This window comes from Cricetulus griseus, chromosome 9, assembly GCF_003668045.3.
Source record: "Cricetulus griseus strain 17A/GY chromosome 9, alternate assembly CriGri-PICRH-1.0, whole genome shotgun sequence".
NCBI lineage: Eukaryota > Metazoa > Chordata > Mammalia > Rodentia > Cricetidae > Cricetulus > Cricetulus griseus.
In genome coordinates this window covers 26628913-26641301 of record NC_048602.1, presented here as the reverse complement: position 1 = coordinate 26641301, position 12389 = coordinate 26628913, and the positions used below count along the sequence as shown (strand labels likewise).

The window sequence follows — 12389 nt, the reverse complement described above, 5'->3', positions numbered from 1 at the left end:
GCAGAGGGGCTCGTGCAAGCGGTCTACTCAGGATGGACAGTAAGCCAGGAGAGCGTGTAATGGAGAATGGAAGGATGGTGAGAATCTCCTACCTGGTTTCCAGTCCAGTGTGGCCACTGGGCTTCCTGTTTCTGCAGATCAATGGCTTACACAAATGCAGATGGGCTAGAAGGGAAGGCTAAGGGGGTCAGCAGGAAAGAGCTAAGCTGGGTCAGTCTAGTTTTAGGTTACCGTGATTGGGATTTTTCTCTGGATTTTTCGGCATGCTCATTAGTCCCACATGTACAAGGCACTAATTTTTGTTTCTTGATACTGAATCTTACTACTTGGATGAAAATGGTGAGGAATGAGTTTTCTGGTAACATTATTAAGGCGTTTTAGTTATAGATTTATGTCATCTGTAAACAGGGATAATTTGCCTTCTTTCTATTTGTATCTCTTTCATTTCTTCCTTATGTCTTATTACTCTGACTAAGAAGACTTCAAGCACTACATCCAGTAAGGGCTGAGTGGTCATCCTTGGTTCATTCCTGATATTATTATTATTATTATTATTATTATTGTCGTCGTCGTCGTCATCATCATCATCATCATCATCATTATGTTTTTTTCTGAGACAAGGTTTCTTATTTTTCCATTTTTTTCCAAGAGTACATTTATAATATTTTTTGCAGATTTTTTTAATTTGAATTAGAAACAAGATTGTTTTACATGTCAATCCCAGTTCCCTCTCCCTCCTCTCCTCCCCTGCCACCCTCCCCCAACTAAAACCCTACCTATCACATATCCTTTCTGCTCCCCAGGGAGGGTGAGGCCTTCCATAGGGGGTCTTCAGAGTCTGTCATATCCTTTGGGATAGGGCCTAGGCCCACCCCCGTGTGTCTTGGCTCAGGGAGTATCCCTTTATGTGAAATGGGCTCCCAAAGTCCATTCCTATGCTAGGGATAAGTACTGATCCACTACAAGGGGCCCCATAGATTTCCGAGGTTTCCTCGCTGGAACCCATGTTACTGGGGTCTGGATCAGTCCCATGCTGGTTTCCCAGCTACCAGTCTGGGGACCAAGAGCTCCCCCTTGTTCAGCTGTTTCTGTGGGTTTCACCAGCCTGGTCTGGACCCCTTTGCTCATCACTCGTCCTTCTCTGCAACTGGATTCCAGTTCAGTTCAGTGTTTAGCTGTGAGTATCTGCTTCTACTTCCATCAGCTGCTGGATGAAGGCTATAGGATGGCATATAAGTCAGACATCAATCTCATTATCAGGGGAGGGCTTTTAAAGTAGCCTCTCCTCTGTTGCTTAGGTTGTTAGTTGGTGTCATCTTTGTAGCTCTCCAGACATTTCCCTGGTGCCTGATTTCTCTTTAAACCTATAATGTCTCCCTCTATTATGGTATCTTTTATTTTGCTCTCCTCTATTCTTCCCTCCACTCAACCTTCCTGCTCCCTCTTGTCCTCCTCACCCCTCCTCTTCTCCCCTTCTCATTATCCTAGCTCCCTCTCCCCTCCCCTCATCCTCCCAAATTGCTCAGGAGATCTTGTCCCTTTCGCCTTCTCCGAGGGACCATGTATGAGACAGGGTTTCTCTGTGTAGCTCTATCTGTCCTGGAACTCACTCTGTAGACCAGGCTGGCCTCAAACTCACAAAGATTCACCTGCCTCTGCCTCCCAAGTACTGGGATTAAAGGTGTGCACTACTATGCCTGGCATCATTCCTGATTTTAGAGGGAATGCTTTTTTCCCTCCATTTAGTATAGTATTGACATAATAAGGTATGTTTCTCTGATTCCTATCCTCTTCATGGCATTGAAAGGATGCAGAACTCTGCTTAAGGCCCTTTCTATATCTATTAAGATCATCAAGCCAGAAACTAGTGGCACACACCTTTAATCCCAGCACTCAGGATGCAGAGGCAGGCAGATCTCTGTTTGAGGCCAGCCTGGTCTACAGATCAAGTTCCAGGATAGACTCCATAGCTACTGAGAAACCCTGTCTTGAAAAAAACAACCCCCGGCCAAAAAGATCATCAAATGGTTCCTGTCTGTACGTCCATTTTATGTAATGTGTTATATTTTTGACTTGTGTATGTTGAACCATTCTTGCTTTCTCCAGAATGAAACCAAATTGAATGTTATATATGATCTTTTAAGATGTGGTTTTGATTTTGGTTCTTTGATTGGTTCCTGTCTTTTTTTCTTTTTTCTTTCTTTCTTTCTTGAAAAGATTTCTCTGTGTAGCCTGGCTGACCTGGAACTCTCTGTAGACCAAGCTGGCCTTGAACTCAAGAGCTATGCCTGCCTCTACTTCCCAAATTCTTGGATTAACGGTGTGTGCTACCACCACCCTGAGTGTTCATATTTCAATAAGAAACTTTTTCACCAGAGAGAGTGGTCTATAGGGTTCTTTGCTGAGTCTCCCATTTGGTTTTGGTGTTAAGGTAATAGTGGTGCACCAGAAACTACCTGGCAGTGTTCCTTTCCTTAATGTCGTGGAATAGTTTGAAGACCGTTGGTGTCAGTTAATCTTCAAGTGTCTGAAATGATGATAATTAGTATTGGTCAGGCCTTTATAGAACAAATAGAATCAATACATACAAGAAGGAGATTTATTAAATTGGTTTATACTATATGGTTGGGCTAGTCCAATAATGTCTGTCTTACATCAGACCAGAGAAGTGAAGAACCTGGTAACTGCTCAGTACCGAAGTCTAGGTGCCTCAGTAGTCCCAGATTGATGCTGAAGATCTCAGATGAAGGCGTAATGTGGTCTTGGGAGAACTTTTTTATTGCATCAACTTCATTATGCCTTAGAGACATGTTTGATTTTGGTAGGTCATACATGCCTAAAAATTTATCTATTTCTTCTAGATTTTTCCAACATTTTTAGAATTTTAGGTTTTCAAACTATTCCCTAATGATCCTCTGAATTTCATTATTACTGATTGTAATGTCCCCTTTTCATCTTCAGTTATATCACTGGTTCTCAACCTTCCAGTGCTGTGACCCTTTAAAACAGCTTCTTACATTGTGGTGGTTCCCAACCATAAAATTATTTCATTGCTACTTCATAGCCATAAGGAGTCTTGACCTATGGAATTATATCAAGTTGTGTTTTCTCTTTCTTTCTCTTGGTTAGTTTGGCTAAGGGCTTGTACATCTTATTTTTCAATGAACCAACTCTTGGTTTTGTTGACTTCTGTATTATTACTTTAGTCTCCACTATGAAATAAATGAAATTAGTCCTTGCAATGAATTGGTCCATAACAGGATAAATCTGGAAATGAAAAGAAGAGTTACTATAGACCATGTATACATATATAGAATGTGAACAACATACACTTTTGTATTTAAAGTTTTTTTGCCATATAATATATTTTGATCATATTCTTTGCCCTTCCCTAACTACTCTCAGATCCTTTCCACTTTTCTACTCATGTAACTTAATGTTCTTTCTCTTTCTCAAAGGTCCTAGAATAAATCCCCCAAAACAAACTCAAAAACAAAAACCCAGTAAGACAAAAAGAATATCAAACTAAAATAAGAAGACAAAGAGTACAAAGAAACCATAAAATCTGTTATTATTTTATTCTACAATTAAAATTATTTTAATGGAGATATGATTCACTTATAAAGCGATTCCAGCAACTAATAATCACACCAAGGCAGTTAAGCCGAGGAACTTGAAATAGCTTGCATCACTTTCATAGTCAAGAGCACAGGAAGAAAAAATGGATGTATGCTAGTGTTTAGATAGTGTTCTCTATTCTTTTGAAGATTAAATTTAATGATTTATTTTACATACCAACCACAGTTTCTTCTCCTTCATCTCCTCCCATTCAATGCCCCTGAAATCCCTTGATTCCACACCTAAATCAAACTCTCCTTTGTTTCTGTTTAGAAAAGGGCAGGCCTCCCCTGGGTATCAACAAAATATGGCATATCAAGTTGCAGTAGGATTAAGCACTGCACCTTTATTTAGGCTGGACAAGACAGCCTAGTATGAGGAATAGGTTTCCAAAAGGCAGTCAAAGCATTAGGGACAGCCAGCTGCTCCCACTGTTAGGAGTCCCACAAGTAGACCAAGCTACAAAACTGTCACATATATGTAGAAGGTCTAGGTTCAGTCCTATGCAGCCTCCCTATATGTTAGTTTAGGCTCTGTGAGCTCCTATAATCCCAGGTTAATTGTTTCTATGGGTTTTCTTGTAATGTCTTTGATCCCTCGAGCTGTTACATTACCCCCCCCCCGCCCCATCTCTTTATCAGGATTTACCAAGTTTGGTCAAATGTTTGGCTGTGGTTCTGCATCCGTTTTCATCAGTTACTGGATAAAGTCTCTGATGACAATTGTGGTAGTCATTTGAACATTGGAGAATGTCATTAGGCATAGTTAAGCTGACATTTTTTTTTCTCCAGTTGTGTTTGGTTCTATCATGAATTTCTGGGCAATACAAATTCTGGACCTTAGAATGAAAGGCTATGTCATGTGTGGGCTCACTCTCATGGCACAGGTCTCAGGCTAGATGAGACACTGGCCACTCTCAAATCTCTGTGCCACCATTACCCAAGCTCATCTCATAGGCAGTACAGAATGTAGGTTAAAAGTTGTGTGCCTGGTTGGTGTCCCAGAAAATTATTTATCGTGGTATACTGTATTAAATATTTTTAAAGGTTTATTTATTTATTATGTATACAGGGTTCTGCCTGCATATGTGCTTGCTGACATAAGACAACATCAGATCTTATTATAGAAGATTGTGAGTCACCATGTGGTCACTGGGAATTGAACTCAGGACCTCTGGAAGGGCAGCCAGTGCTCTTAAGCTATGAGCTATCTCTCCACCCTACTTTATCAAAACTATTTCATTACTTTTCTTATTTACAAGGAAGGCATCTCTGAATAATTTTGAAGTTTTTGGAAGTTTACCTTAGTTATACTTTATATATTTGTCAAATCTCCATTTACCAATAATAAGGCTTCAAAATTTAAATGTTTCATAAATCCTTCTTGTTTTATTATGGCTTAACAATGTCTTTCTGAATTCCTAGCTTAGAAAATTCTAGTATAAGATCAGCATTTCAAATACAGAAAAGAAAGCCTTAATTACTAATAGAGTACCATACCAAAAAGTAAATCTTTTCACTGATAAAAAAATGCAGTATCTGTCAATTCCTACGATCTGAATATTAGGAATGCCATGGTTATTTTGCTCAGCTGTGGTTAAGAACGCTCTAAAGCAGAGGAGAGTTTGGATATCAGATTAGCCATGGCAGCCTCTTGTAGAAAAGGTACATTCAAAGTTTGAAAGGGAAGAAATGAATGTGGAAATGATTTTCCTATTGTTCATCAGAACATAAGGGCAGATGATTGGGTAGCCTGAAGACAAAGCTCCACTAATCACATCCAATACTTGGCTGTTCTTAGGTCCGTGGAGTGAATAGAAGGTGACAAAGGTGTTTGAGAAATAGAAAAACATGAAGAAACCCACCAGCAGGAGGATGCTGTGCGTGGCTTTCTTTTCAGAAGAGGCCTGGGAAGAGACTCTGGAACTGTGGACATGCCGGGTTCTCCTATTGTGTCTGAACAGGAGTGTCACCATGTAGAGGCTGGTCCCCATCATGAGAAGCACGAACAGGATGTCTCTAATCATTAATGCAGTCGCAAGTGACAAGGTGGTGTGATGGCGAACCTGGTTACTTCGGCAGTATGTCTGGGAATATCTAGAATCCACAACAGTGAAGTTGATTTGGCCCTTTACGTTTTCAACCATGGGAATATAGAGAAAGGCATTGATGATCCAGATGAGAAGGAGTGAGGGGAAAATGCAGGACTCAAGCTTGGACTTAAGCCACGCCCACTTGGAATGATTAGAACTGATAGTGATGGCTTGGATTGCACTCAGTAGCAAGATGGTGCAGATGGAAAGGCCCCTGGTAACACTGTATGCGTACAAAACTGCCTTGCATCCAACGTCATGGAAAAGGAGCTTGACCGCGAAGGACGCCATGATGTCTGGCAGCAGCCGGAAGGCGATGCTCAGCACGTTGACAAGCGTCAGATGTGTGAAAATCATATCTATGGGTTTCTTCAGACGAGGCTGAATTAAGCAGCTGTACAGGTATAGCATGAAGAGCAGTGAGTTTCCCAGGAATCCAATGAAAAGTTCTGACAGGAAGAAGAATTCAGAAATTAGGTCTCTTGAAAACATTATCTTAAGGAAGTCTTCGGTGTTCTGGTTGGACAAGGCAGACCAAGCAAATATAAATGCATGACGATGTGAGGTTAGAATTAGTGGACCAGGTGGATGAATACAGGGATCGACAGATGAGCACAAGGAGATGATAGTGAAATGCACACCCTGCAGCCCGGGATCAGAGCCGGCCCTTCCATGAACTGGTTTCCATTATTTCTGGGAGCCTGAGAGTAGAAAGGTCAGGGTTAATGAACTCATATGGAAACACACAACATATTAGTATATATGAGCCCAGAGACATTTGGATAATATGAAAGACAGATGGACATTGTGAACAACAAAGAAGATGAACATCCAGAAAACAAATAACCCCGATTTTAAAGAAGGCACAGAATTAAAGGGAGAAGATCTCAAAAGATGAAAGACAAATAGCTGAGAAAGACTTTTCAAGAATGTCCAGCACCATCAGTCATCAGGGAATTGAAAATTAAAACTTCTTTGCGATTTCAACTTAGCCCAGTCAGAATAACCAAGATGAATAAAAAAAAAAATGAGAGTATACGACCAGGATTGTAATATGATTATCCTTTACCTAATAGTTAGTATCCACTTATAAGGGAATATATACCTGTTTAAAGGCTTGCCTAGGAAGAGACCACCTGGAGGCAAGGCTCTCCACTGCCAGTGTCTCCTGGGACCACAGGTGAGGCAGAATGGTTCCACTGCAGGTTAAGCTGGACTGACTGTCATCCTGTATATCTGCTGTGAAGGTTGCTGTTCTTCCCCACCCCACATACTGCAGTGGGAAACACAAATTCAGCTGAACATAATAACACAGCGAGCAGACTCACATAAAAGACGCAAAGGGGGTGGGAACAAATGAGAACTAAACACTAAAGGAGAGAAACATTCACCCTAACAATGTGTAAAACTCTACACACACACACACACACACACACACACACACACACACACACACACACACCACAATGAGAAAGCATCTACCATCATCACACCTTCAGATAGAAGAAGCCATCACCAGAATCAAGGAGAAGGAGGGCTGAAATCCACTCTACAGAGGATCCATGACCACATGCAGGACCCCCAAACTGATGAATGAAGTCAGCAGATCCATTCAAGGCACAGATGAGAAAATTAGTAGAGTGGCTGAAAGGGCCAGCGACTGGAAAGGGTAATTAGAGACACGAAGGGAAAAATTAGCAAGGTAATTAAGACCCTGAGAGCAAACAGGAATGCTGAGAATGACAGAACCAATCAATCAAATCAGAAGGACAGCCAAAAGCTTCAGCAGAAGAGACCAAGGAGAAGAGAAGCAATTTCCAGGCTGGAGGATGACATCAAGAATACAGCCAGAGAGCCGAAATGGGACCCATCTAGTCCCCCTGCATGTGTGTGACAGTTGTGTAGCTTGGTCTCTTTGTAAGGCTCCTAGCAGTGAGATCAGGACCTGTCCCTGGAGCTTAGCTGACTTTTGGGAACCTGTTCCTCATGCTGGATTACCTTGCCCAGCCTTGATGCAAGGAGAGGAGCTTGGCAAGGAGGGGAGCTTGGTCCTGCCTCAACTTGATGTGCCATGCTTTGCTCGAGTCCATGGGAGGCCTGCCCTTTCTGAGTGGAGACAGAGGAGGAGTGGAAGGGAAGAGAGGGGTAGAATGGAAGCAAGGGGAGTGGACTGGGGGAGGATGGGGACTAGGAGGAGAGGAGGGAGGGAAACTGCTATTGGAAAGATGTCTGTGAGTTAGAGGCCAGCCTGGTCTACAAAGTGAGTTCCAGGACAGCCAGGACTACTAGATACAGAGAAACCTAGACGTGAAAAACAACAACAAATAGAATACAACACATTGAGGTGTATGTAAAGAATGGAATGAGCAGGCCTGGAGAGATGGCTCAGCACCTCGGAGCACTGGCTGCTCTTCCCAGGGACCCAGATTCAATCCCCAGGACCCACATGCAGCTCACAGCTGTCTGCAGCTCTGTTCCAGGAAATGCGACACCCTCATGTAGACATGCAGGCAGGCAAAACAACAATGCACATAAAATAAAATGAAATAAAGAAGAAAGGAATGAGCATGTGCAGATCTGCAGAATATACTCAACTAATCCACAGTGGGGTACAGCATGGTGAGAGAAAGTCTACAGACACTGGTGAGTTAAACAGCAAAACTAGAGCCAGTGTTCCCCAAACTCATAGAAGAAATAACCATCCAAACAGATCCCAAATACACACACCAGGGAGGAGCCACACAAAGACACATCACCGTCAAGATATCAAAAATGTGAGTCCCCAAACCGTCTTAGATGTTATAAGGGGAGATTGCCAACCCACCTACCAAGATGGACACGTGAGAATCACATCAGCTCACAAGTCAGCAGCTCCAAAAGCCAGGAAAGCATGAAATGAGATTCCTAGCCTTGAAAGGAACTGGCTTTTCAAACACAGTTGCTGTGCCCAGAGAGTTCTCTTCCCTTTGATGGAGTTGTAAGTGGATGTCAAGACAAGCACAGACCAAGGCAGTCCTCCAGGCTAAGCTGGCAGTGCAGAACTTACTTGTAACATTCCTGACAGCGCTGGCGAGAATACATGTTTTGAGAGGGATGCCTGGAGAAAGGAGAGCTTAAAAGTAGTCAGTACCTGGTAAAGAATACGCTCCCCTCAACCCCACCCCACTGTGAGAGTGTGCACTGCCCAGATGAAGGAAGCAGAATCAAGAATAGTTGTAGACTGCAGTTGGGAAATGCAAACACTTGTTAAAAGATGAGATCCTGGGGCTGGAGAGATGACTCAGTGGTTAAGAGCCCTTGCTGTTCTTCCAGAGGACCTGAGTTCAATTCCCAGCACCCACAAGGCAGCTCATACCTCTCTGTAACTCCCTGTCCAGGGGAACTCACACACTCACACAGACATAAAATGAAAATAAATTATGTCACCTATCTGTTTATATACATACATACACACACGCACTTGCACACAAACACACACACATATACATATACATATATACATACACATACATACATACATACAGAGAGCCAGATCATGAGATCCTACACAAATAGATCTGGTAGTTTTAAAGACATAGAAAAGGTTCTGGGATGTAACTTCCCAGAAAGGACACCAGAAATGAAAGGAACCACGACTGAATCCTTGGCTAGAACACATGCTAAGATAGAGAAAGGAAAGAAAATGGTAAAAATGTGTATGAAGATAGAGATGGAGAGAAAATAAGAATGAGGAAATATTACATTTGATAGGAAACATGAGACATAATACCTGATAAGATCACAGACTACAGAAGGAGGCTGGGAAAGGGGGACATGCACAGTCTTCAGACCTCCTTCTCCTTCTCAGACCCAGGTGTCCTGGCATCCTCACCGGAGGTGACTGCATCCCAGACAGGTGTGTTAAGAAGGCTTCCTAAGCACACTCCTAATTAAATTGCACACAGAATGGCAGCATGTGTCCTCCCCGTGGGCATGGCCCCCGTGGTACCTGAGGCACTGATGGCCTTGCTTTAGTGCATCATTTTGGGGCACCCAGAGCAATATAACAATATACCAGTCTCCCACCTTTACAGTGAGTCTCCTGGTGACCTTATTAAGCTAACTAGGCCAGGTGCCTTTGAGGACACTCATTTCCCCATGTTGAGCTACACCACAGAGTCAACTTTGGCATCTGAAAAGTCATTAAAAGTTAGTTCTCCTGCAGTGGCAGCGATCACCACAGCCCCTCAAACAGGCTGAGCACTGAACAGAACCCTAGAGATCATGCTCTCCAATCCACAGGAGGCCATCGTGCCTCCTGCTCTTCCAGTGTGCTTTCATCTCCCTCGTGCCAAGGAAGAGGGCATGATGCCAGCCTGTGAAGTTTAGTTTTGCCCACTGTACAGGGATGGGTCATGGCTGTAACACACTGTTGTTTCCCACAGGCTCCTGCTTTGAAATTCCTTGTTATGATATTTAAAAAATATTTCTTTGCTTATTGTTAATTATTCCTGATCAACACATGCTGTAAATCTAAAAGGAACATTAGATTATACATATCCCACATGGCAAGTAACTCTGAATACCTCAAATGTATCCTTATAAAGTCAATGTAACGCTTCCTTTCTTCCTGGGCCAACCATTGAGGACATTTCATATACCCTTTACTTTTAGGTTTCATGCCTAAAATGTAAAAATTAAAAGCAAAAATCGGCCAGACATGGTGGCACACTAGGGAGGCTGAGATAGCTAGATCTCCATGAGTTTGAGGCCTGTGTGTGTCCATAGTGAGTTCCAGGGCTATATAGAGAGACCCTGTCATAAACAAACCAATAAATTAAAAAGTAAAGTATACAACTGAGAATTTAAGGACTTTATTTTAGATGAATGTAATCTAATTTCCATCTTCAAAAAATACATTTTTTTGTAGTTGTAAGAACCTATTTTTGAAGCTGTATTGTGTTTCATTTCATGTATTGCAAGAATTTCCCCTCTATTATTCAGTTAAAAGATGTGATCACCAAAAACACAAACATGATATGTACTCACTCATATGCGGACTTTAGACATAGAGAAAGGATTACCAGCCTACAATCCACACTGCCAGAGAAGCTAATAAACAAGGAGGACCCTAAGAGAGACATACATGGTCCCCTGGAGAAGGGGAAAGGGTCAAGATCCCCTGAGCTAATTGAGAGCAGGGGAACGGGGGGAGCTAGGAGAATGAGAAGGGAAGAAGAGGAGGGATGCAGAGGACATGAGGGAGCAGACAGGTTGAGTCAGGGGAAGAATAGATGATAACAAGAATGGAGATACCATAATAGAGGGAGACATTTTAGGTTTACAGAGAAATCAGGCACTAGGAAAATGTCTGAAGATCTACAAAGATGACACCAGCTAACAATCTAAGCAACAGAGGAGAGGCTGCCTTAAATGCCCTCCCCTGATAATGAGATTGATGACTGTCTTATATGCCACCCGATAGCCCTCATCCAGCAGCTGATGGAAGTAGAAGCAGACACCCACAGCTAAACCTTGAACTGAACTGAAATCCAGTTGCAGAGAAGGACGAGTGAAGAGCAAAGGGGTCCAGACCAGGCTGGTGAAATCCACAGAAACAGCTGACCTGAACATCGGGGAACTCCTGCTCCCCAGACTGATAGATCGGAAACCAGCATGGGACAGATCCAGACCCTAGGAACATGGATTTCAGTGAGGAAACCTCGGAAATCTCCGGGACCTCCTGTAGTAGTTCAGTACTTACTCCTAGCATAGGTGTGGACTTTGGGAGCCCATTCCACATAGAGGAATACTCCCTGAGCCGAGACACACCGGGGTGGGCCTAGGCCCTATCCCAAAGATACGATAGACTCTTATGACCCCCTATGGAAGGCCTCACCCTCCGGGGGAAGAAGAAAGGACATGTGATAGGTAGGGTTTTAGTGGGGGGGGGGTAGGGGAGGAGGGGAGGGAGAAGGGAACTGGGATTGTCATGTAAAACAATCTTGTTTCTAATTCAAATAAAAAAAATCTGAAAAAGAAAAAAAAAAAAAAAAGATGTGATCACAGGATCCCACAGCTTAGCAACCAGATAAATCTGAATTGTTTTAAAAATAATTTTTGTGATTCTTGGGAAGTTTTATGCAGCATGGTTTGATCATATCACTCTCTCCCGTCCCTCCACTCCCAGCCCTGAGTATCTCACCCACTGCCATGTTTCTCTCTCAATTGAGTCCAACTACTCTCACGTGTGGTTCTTGTTCTATAGTGTAGCCGATACAACAGAGGCCACACACTAACAAACACTGATTCGGCCTTCCCAAGCAGCCATCCGATGCCAATACCTCCTTAGTTATGGGTTGGTCGATGTGCCTACCTTTCCCTTTCATGCTGGGAGTTTCTGTCTGCCTTGAGCTTTCCCGGGTCTTGTAATGCTGTGAGTTCCCGTGTGTATGACCTCGGTTGTGTCTCAAACCAGTTGCCTTGAAATCATCCCTCACCTCTGGCTCTTACGGTCCTTCTGTTCCCACTTCTGCAATGAACCTTGGGACTTGACGGAAGGGGTGTGGTATGTACTTTCCATCCAGGGATGAGCACTCTGAAGCCTTTTTATTATCCGAATGTTGGTTATTTGTGAGGCTCTGTGTTCACTGCTATGTCCTGAAAGAAAGAGCTTTCTTGATGGGGATTGAGGGATACA

At 42.9% G+C, this 12389-nt stretch overlaps 1 protein-coding gene across 1 annotated transcript; it reads right to left on the bottom strand.

The window, feature by feature from the left end:
* Positions 1-5254: 5254 nt before the first annotated feature.
* LOC100773483 (vomeronasal type-1 receptor 4) lies at positions 5255-6202 on the bottom strand. The gene has a single exon (XM_027431289.1). It carries the CDS (start codon positions 6200-6202, stop codon positions 5255-5257), a length of 948 nt encoding a protein of 315 aa, XP_027287090.1.
* Positions 6203-12389: the final 6187 nt, after the last annotated feature.